Genomic DNA, 9,207 nt, shown 5'->3' on the forward strand with positions numbered 1-9,207 from the left:
AGGTGTTGGGATTTTGTTTCATGGTTCAAGCGATGGCAAAATGTTTGTGTGTATGTTAATAGAATGAGGGAAAAAAATGGTGTTAAGAATAAATGTTTGAAGTGGTAAATTTATAAGGTTAATTTTTAAAATTATTTTCTTCACATATAGTCATTAATCGGCTAGTCAACATGTACCAAAGAACAAACACCTCAACTTTCTTCATGTTCGCTCATAGCTTCCCATGTCATACACCACGACCATGACTTAGTGGATGGTGTGCATGATTGTGGCCACCTGGCCACTGGCCACAACATGTGCACATGGCTTGTATACCCGAGGGACTTACGAGTGTGGCGTGAACTCGTCTGTTTGTGATGTCCTCTAGAACCCCCCCCCCCCCCCCCCCCCCCCCTCCTCTTACGGTAGACATCCACAATAAACACACCTTTCCTTTTCTTCTTTACATAAACACATAGACATTTTCTCTCTCTCTCTCTCTCTCTCTCTCTCTCTCTATATATATATATATATATATATATATATATATATATATATATATATATATATATATATATATATATATATATATATATATATATATATATAATCGACAATACAAAAAAATTAAGAACACGAGAAGCCCTCCAAATATGGCTAATAAAAAAAATAAGTCATTTATATAAATTCTAAAAATATATAATCGAGTGTTCTATTTCCAAAAAAAATATATTGTATGCAAAAATTTGTATCATCAAGTAGCCATAAAACTAAGATGGGGATTGTTAGAATCGCTTGATTTTAAGAATGTTTGCTCATTTCCTATATAATTTAGTGTAATTACAAAATGAGATAAAAATAAAGATTGAACTAAGAACACCAAAGAAAATGCATAAGATATATCAAGATCATATATATGTACTTAAAAAAAACACACACACAATAGTTAAAAATTAGTTGGTTATTAATCCGTGAAAGAACCAGAACTTTTCTTACCATGCTTTTTCTTCACATGATGCAACCACCCAAACCCTTTGAGAGCTCTCGTAATCTTCACAAGATTCGGTTTCCTCATTCCCAAATTCATCTTACCTGTTGATAATTTCAATGCCTGTAAGCAACACAAAGGCCCATTACTCATCTCTGGTTCATCTTCGTCATCATCTTCATCATCATCATCATCATCTTCTTCTTCTTCTTCCTCTGCTTTTTCTGAGTCTGAGCTTTTGATTCCGCCATTGCTGTTCTTCATCAGCATCATCTTCTTGTTGTTCATGGCACTGTTCATGGTTTCCTTTCGATCCTTTGAACTATCGTTCTCATAAGCTTCCCACAATGAATCCATACCTTCTCCACCTCCTCGTGAACTATGGCGCTCTTCGAAAAGCTTACACGCTAATGTCCTCCGCCATTCCTTCTCGTCTCTCATGGATCCATGGCTGCTGACTGTACTCGAAGAATTCGATCTCCACGAGCTCGATCTACCGGAATATTGACTGAATATATTGTTATCACTTGAATTTCTCGCCAACGACTTCACATCGGATCCGCTACTGAATTTTTTCACCGGAGCTAGCTCAGCTTTTTGTAATTCTTCAACAACTTTATCAAAATCTGCGCTTGTTTGATTCAACGTTTTAGATTCCTCAAATCTATCCAACTCTTGAAACAATTTTTCCAAGCCTTTTTCCTCTTTTAGGTTAACCACCTCTGAATCATCATTTCTCCGGCTTACTTGAATCTTCTCCAAACATAATTTTTCCAAAGCAGAATCGTTAGTTGTAACATCATTTGTCACACTGCCGTGAACCGAATTTTCTGCAATCGACGCTTCTTCGGTACAAAACGTGATCGATAATGCACAATCAAATAAGATCTTATAAACCTCCAAATCCTCATAATTACACTCTTCCACGTCTCCGCTAACATTATTCAAGTTCGATCGGAGTTCCTCTATGGCAATTTGAAGAATTCCAAGTTTCAATTCCGGCAACTTAGGGCAGAATGCTGTGGTGGTCGTGAGGAGGAGGGAGAGAAGTACGGTGACGATGAACAGAGGAGACACAAGGGAGACGAGTTTGATCAAGTAAGGAGCGAAGTAGATGAAGTAAGAGGAGTAGAGAGGGTGAGATATGATGAAGGAACAGAGAAGAGACAAATCATGGAGGATTATATATGGTATTAACTTAAAATTAGGGTTGTAAGAGGGTGGTGAGAAGCCATCGGCCATTATTGTCTCTTTGGGAGAGAAGGACAACAATGGAGGAAAGTGGTGAGTGGATGAAGAAGATCAGTGAGCCGGTTTTGGTCTTCTGGGTTTCGACACTTTTTTGTTGTTGACTTCTCTTTTGTAATGTGTTAGTGACAGACTTTTTGGTTGGTCCCTGTATAACGTGAGAGAGAGAATGATAATAAATCCTTTTCTCATGATTATGCTTATTTATATTATATTTTACAAATTGTATTATTAAGTTACATTTAAAATACTAAATTAATGTGGTTCGGGTCCAAGTGTGTGTTTAATCCCTACCTTTTGTTTTTGATTCCGGTGGTCCTTGAAATTTAAATTGTTTCGTATTTAGATGTCTTTTTATCAGTGTTTAGATTTTGCTTTTAACTTGGAGACACAATCTGTCGTTGCTAATATACGTGCCTTCGGTTATTGGTTATTGATATATTCGTTAGCCACCAACAATTGTTGGATATGTGTAACATCCCGTTTCGAGGCAATCATAACTTGAAGGTTTAGGCAGTAATCGATCTGGTAAAGGTCTAGGGTCTGAAAGAATCGAGTTCGGAACTTAAGGAATAAGGTTCTTGGGCTTGGAATTAAGAGTTTGGGTTTAAGGTGATATTGGGCTTGAATCAGATTCTAGGTTGCTGACTCGGATGCACGCCAACGTGGTAGGAAGATAACCACGATATGGTATGTTACTTAATGAAGAACACACTTTAAATGGTCACCAAGATGTGGCAAGAGGATGGCCACGACGTCGTGAATGTTGATGCCCAAGCCTTTGAAATTTAGGGTTTCTTCCATATTTAAAGACTTAAACTCATGGATTAGCTCTTCATCTTCAGCCTCCAGCCCTCTAACATGAAACCTAGCCATCTTGTGTGTCTTTTGAGTATGTGAGCCCATTTTATGAAGGTTGAAGGAAGGAGTCTCTCTTATTTCTTGTGTGCTTAGTTCCAGCTTAGATCCATCATCTTCATCACATTTCTAAGCATTTGGAGGTATAAAGTTGCTATCTTGCGCCTTACTTCTCTAGATCTATTGTTATGTCATTTTCTGAGCTTTTTGGTCCAAATCTTCTTGTTCTTAGAGTTTAAGTGAACTCCAGAACCCTTGAGTATATAAAGAGCAATAGTGATGATATGTTTTTGACTCTTCCCTTTGTATATTTTCATAATGGTAATGACCAGAGGTTTAGGTTCGGGTACTAGCGATATGGAGAGGCCGAGTCCGGATGATGAGGAGATTCGTGAGTTTATTGCCATCGAGGTGTCTATGACGATCAGGGAGGGGATTTCGGAGATGTGTGTCTATCAAGAACACTTTTATTGAGATGTTTGACATGCATTATGCTACCATTACTGAGTTTTTTCGGTCGCAGCCATTACAGTCGTCCCAACTATAGGACTTTAAGGAGGTGCATCAATGCATTACCGGGAATTCAGTAATACGAAGCCTCTTGAGTTCGACGGGGTCAAGGACCCGAATGTTGCTATGAGATGGGTATCTGAAATGGAGGTATGTTTCTACACATGTTCTTTTCCAGTGAACCTGAGGGTTCGATTTGCTTTGAACCTGCTTCGCCTAGGGGCAAAGGACTGGTAGAAGTTTGTGACTCAAACCTTTTCTTCCGTGGAGAAAGCTCCAGTGACTTAGGAGTAGTTCTTGGAGATGTATTACACTAATTATGCTTATCTTGTTGAGAGAGATTGACTGACACAGGAGTACCTATCGCTCAAGCAGACGACATATTCAGTGACAGAGATCACCAAGATCTTTCATGAGAGGGTCCTATTTTTTACTGAGTATACATCCTTGGAGCAGGTGTAGATGACCCGTTACTTGAGTATGCTCAAGACTGAGATGAAAGAGTTCGTGTAAAACATCCAGTACAGGACTTTGACTGAGCTTCAGTCAAATGCCAGGATGAAAGAGATTGAGATAGAGACCCAAAGCAAAGAGGAGAGGCTAGTTCCACTTCTGTCACAACCGACGACCAAGCGGTTCAATTCTGCTGACATGAGATCAGGTGTAGAAGATCAAAGGAGTTTTGAGTGTGGTAACAGTGAGAAGTTTCATGATGGTGTATGACAATTGTTTTCCTACCGCAAATACGACAAAGAGGGACATTTTGGCAGGGACTGCAGTAGGGCGCGCGAGTTTCTTTTTATTGTGATTAGGTTGGCCACATCAACGCCATTTTCCCCCTATTCATTGCAGGTACATTTCAGAGCAATGTACCTTTAGCTTGGCAGATGTCCGATGGGTATTAGGGGAGTCCTGAGGTACCTAGGGTTGAAGGGAGAGCCCACCAGTTTGTTTGAGAGGATTTAGGTGCGACAGCTATGACGACTGCGGGTATGTTTCCAAATTATTTTATTTTGGGTTTTATGTATATTTACTTTTGCTTTGGAAGATATCTTTCGTGTTGATTTCCATCTTGGGTACGCATTTAGTTAAGGAGTTACTAAGTTCTTGGTAGACTATAGTAAATGGGGGGGGGGGGGGGTAGACTTGGAACTTTCGATTTGGCCTTTCTACTTATTCTTGTATGATGAAGGTTTTGGGATTGAGTTGAATGGTTCGAAGGGCTATCTTACTCCATTTATATTTATTTCTTAGAATAAGCTTCGGTAGTATTCTAGAAAGGTTGATGTGGAGCTTTTTAATCACGTGTGTACTGCATTCGGATGGTTCATGTATTTGAAGTGGGGGAGAGTGGAGATTTTGTAATGAGATAATTTTGGACTTGGTTTCAGTTTTCTGCCAGACTACTCAACTTAAAGACATTTGTGCAACAACAAATTCTTCAGAGTTTTGTGTCGTGTTCGTTGCCAAGTGCTATAATTTATTTTCGGTAGTCTTAGTTGTAGGCTGCGTTGGTATTTTCCATAAGGTTTTCTTAGGTTAGGGTCCTAGGATGTTAGGAACTCAAGTTCAGGGTCGTGACATGGATCTCCTTGTTTGTTCTTATTTAATTAGGATATGGGGGTCCGAGTCACAATCCAAAGGCCTGATAAGGATGATTATGTTTCTAGGTTTTGTTGGTGTCTTGTGTTGGTTGGGTTACTCTGCTGGTGGTTGACGAATCGGGGTAAGCCTGAGACTCGTTAATGGTTGACGGATCGGGATAAGCCCGAGAGTCGTTAGTGATTGACAGATCGGGGTAAGCCTGATATTCGTTACTGGTTGGTGGATCGAGGTGAACCTAAGAGTCGTTAGTGGTTGGCAAATCAGGTTAAGACTAAGAGTCGCTGGTGGTTGATGGATCAGGGTGAGCTCGAGACTCGTTGGTCATTAACGAATCGGGGAGAAATGATATATTAAGGATTTAAGGATCGTGTAAGCGAGGAACTTTAGGTGTTAGAATCACAGTTCCTTTGTTGTTCGATCGTCAGGAAAGACAGATGATGAATTTCAGAAGTGATGTGTATTAGTTAGGAAATTGTAATGTTTGAATGTTGGGTTGTCAGCTGGTTAGAATGGATTGTGGGTTGGGTTATCCTTTCGGAATAGAGGGCCTTGCATTTGAGACTTCATCCCAAGGCGGTTTAAGTGGGGGGAGAATGGTAACATCCCATTTCGAGACAATCTTAACCTGAAGTTTCGTGCAATAATTGATATGGTAAAGGTCTTGGGTCTCAAATGGTCAAGTTTGGACCTTAAGGAATAAGGTTCTTGGTTTGGAACTAAGACCTTAGGTTTAGGGTGATAATGGATTAAATCAAATTCTAGTTTGCTGACCCAAGCGCACAACGACCTGGTAGGCTGGCAACCACTACATTGAGTGTGTGCCCCATTTTGTGAAGGTTGAAGGAAGGAGTCTCTCTTATTGCTTGTGTGCTTAGTTCTATCTTAGATTCATCATCTTTATCACATTTTTGATCATTTGGAGGTATAAAGTTGTTATCTTTCTCTTTACATCTCTAGATCTATTATTATGTCATTTTATGAGCTTTTTGGTCCAAATCTTCTTGTTCTTGGAGTTTGAGTGAACTCCAGAACCCTTGAGTATATAACAAGCAGTAGCGATGATATGTATTTGACCCTCCCATTTGTATATTTTCATAACAGTAATAACCTGTCACACCCCCAAACCAAGGATGGCAGAAACGTCCGGGGGTGGAGGACTTCATGTATAGTATCACAACAACGAGTATAATAGCGCTCAAAGTAAATACAACCAATCATTAATATAATCAGGAAATAATTACATGGTTTCAAGTATTACATATTTCAATGATTGATCACGACATGATATAAAAATAGTTGTTCAACGCCGTAGCGTTCCATCCTCAAAAGCTTGTGGTTACTTGGTTTCGTTGATTTCCTGAGAATACAAGTAATTTTGAAAAAGTGTCAACAATTAAGTTGGTGAGTTCATAAGCTTTTTAGATAAAGAGTTTGGAAACCGTTCTTTGTAATGTGTTGTGTGTTACCAAGAAAAATCCAATATTTTCCTTATAAAAGTTATGTGGTCCTAAATCCTAGGACCAAGAATAAACAAGTATTTTCCATACTTAATGATATAAACGTGGTTTTAAATTGGCATAAAACCCTTTTAGATTTGAGGGAAAGTCCCGTAATGAATGATGTGTAGTCTTAAATACCAAGACCGAAAGTGTACAGTAATATCCGTACTTATTGATATAAAAAGTGATTTTAAATCGACATAAAACCCCTTTTGTTTTATAAAAATTCCCGTGAACTTTATGAGTTGTTAACTTCCTATGTGAGTCGCTATAACCATACTATGACTGAATGAACCTGCCACGACGTTTCTCAGGCGTCGAAAAACTGATATGACACTTGTCACCTGTAGACCTGCAGGTCCCACTGTAGCTAGCAGCAAGGTGTGGGGTGTCTAACCCAATATAGATCTATACACAACTATCACGTTCTCCCTACAAGAGACTCTAGTTATAACTACCAGGAATTTTAACCCGTACTCTAGGAGTACTGAGAAGAATGTCTCACAATTTAAGTTAACAGGTTTAGGTGTGGTGTGCATGAGTGTAAAACCTTTTTCTGTGGGAATAAAACCTTTCGAAATGTGTTTGTTGTGTTAATGGAAACATAAACCATACCTATAATAGTTTATCAAAACGTTTAAATGTAATAGTTATAACTCTGTTTATTATGGTTAACTACTGTATTTGTGAAGGTAAAAACCCTTTGGTTTACCGATATGTATATATACCTTTTACTAAAGTGAAGCAACATGCAATCTAACAACTAATTAATTACCATACTTTTGTAGGTAAAAATCCATTTGTTTTCTGATGTATGACTATATACTAAGACAAAATGTCATCTATTTGCAAAAACATATATTCACATAAAGATATACACCTTGCTCAACAGGTTACAAGGTGAAATGAAATTGATAAGCATTTTTCTGTTGTTAACATTTTCTTTTACTGTTCTTAGAAAATTTATAGAAAAATCATCAAAGGTCCAAATCAAAATCTGTAAATTCTGGGAGTTTGGGAAATGATCTAGTTTGTTCATAATTTTTATTATGAATTTTAATGACCTCCAACTTGTGTGAAAAAGTCCATAATCATAGACTGGTCCGGATTTGCTCTTGAAATGATAGGCAGTTTTGTAAAACTCACCATAAATTGTAAAAAAAATCGTGTGGAGATGTGCAAGTAGTAATTTTAAAGCTAAGAGCTGGAACTACTTGCACTTAAAACAGTTTTGAAAACTAAAATATTTAAGTTGCCCAAAACAGTCCGTGAATGGAGTTGAACTTTTCTGATGAAGGCTGTTAAATGAGTTTAGTTGTGTTCTTGGTGTTTTAACTTGTATCCCCCCCCCCTTGAAACTTAAGAAAAACATGAAAAGATAGGGGTATGAACTCACTTTGAGTGGTTTCAGTAGATGAGTGTTGGAGGTGAGAAGTGTTCAACTCAAGAACACTTGAAGATGCCTAGAGATTTTCGAGAATCTAACACCAAATTGATGGAATTTGTATAAGCATTCTATGATATGAGCAAAGGGATGTGTAATTAACACAAGGGTGATGAATTATACTTACCAAGAGTGTAAGAAAACTTGATGATCAGTCTTGAATCTCGAATTTGAGGGAGAAAGTTTGAGAGAAAAGGTGTTTGTTCCTTGGGTGGAAATGAGAGAAATGAGAGAAATGAAGAGTGAAAGAGGATTCCCCAGCTCTTTGAACATGGGTTTGCTGGGAAATGAGTGGGGTAGTACCATGAGGTGACTAGGGGTGGTGGGGAGTACAATGTCTGGTCAAAGGAATGGGCATGGAGTGGTTGTTTGTGTCAAATATTATGGCAAGATCCACACTCCACCTCAAGATCTCACTTAATAGATTTTATTCTTAAATAAATATTTCCATAAAAATATGTTTAAATTATGAATATTTAGGGTCTCATATGTTAAAATATGATTTTTGGAGAAAATCCCGCATTAAAATAATTAAAAACAGGCTTAAAACGGAGTCATGGTCGAAAACCGGGTGAAGAAGAGGAAATTCCGATGTTTCTGGGCGAGGCTGCTGAAGGGCTTCGCTGCTGATGCGGATCTGAGGAGAAGAAGTTGCGGTCGGAAGGCTCATTGTGGTGCGTGGCTGTAGCTCGCTGGCTGCGGCTCGCCTGCTGCTGATCCGGTCCAAGAGGGCTCGGCCTCTAAGAGGCTTCGGCCCTAGGGGAAGGTTCCGGATCCTTTGGGGTATTTTACCCGTTCTAACCTCGTTTTAAGCGATTATTGACCCGGTTAAGGGTCGGAATGACCCAAATGGCTTCAAAAATTTACGGGAACTTTTGAGAGAGATTTGGGAGAGATTTCACATACTTAGGGAGATTTGGGAGAGATTTCACACACTTGGAGAGATTTCTCATACTTAGAGAGATTTGGGAAAGATTTGACATTCTTGGACAGATTTCTCATACAGAGAGAGATTTAGGAGAGATTTCTTTTGTGACCTTTTTGAGTGTTTGGCTTCGCAATGCAAGGTCTGTAAA

The 9,207-nt window shown here is 38.7% G+C and overlaps 1 protein-coding gene across 1 annotated transcript; it reads right to left on the reverse strand.

The window, feature by feature from the left end:
- Positions 1 to 943: 943 nt before the first annotated feature.
- On the reverse strand, positions 944 to 2,209 carry LOC111903565 (uncharacterized). The gene is made up of 2 exons (XM_023899335.1): positions 1,187 to 2,209; positions 944 to 1,090 (listed from the first exon to the last, which is right to left on the reverse strand). The coding sequence occupies exons 1-2, from the start codon at positions 2,207 to 2,209 to the stop codon at positions 944 to 946; spliced, it is 1,170 nt and encodes a 389-aa protein (XP_023755103.1).
- Positions 2,210 to 9,207: the final 6,998 nt, after the last annotated feature.

This window comes from Lactuca sativa, chromosome 5 (genome assembly GCF_002870075.4).
Source record: "Lactuca sativa cultivar Salinas chromosome 5, Lsat_Salinas_v11, whole genome shotgun sequence".
NCBI classification, from domain to species: Eukaryota; Viridiplantae; Streptophyta; class Magnoliopsida; order Asterales; family Asteraceae; genus Lactuca; species Lactuca sativa.

Excerpts from the sequence above, each read along its gene's own strand:
- LOC111903565 (XM_023899335.1), bottom strand. The coding sequence starts at position 2,209 with ATGGCCGATGGCTTCTCACCACCCTCTTACAACCCTAATTTTAAGTTA. Across the intron at positions 1,091-1,186 it reads AAAGCTCAGACTCAGAAAAA|GCATTGAAATTATCAACAGG; the intron begins GCAGAGGAAGAA and ends TGTTGCTTACAG.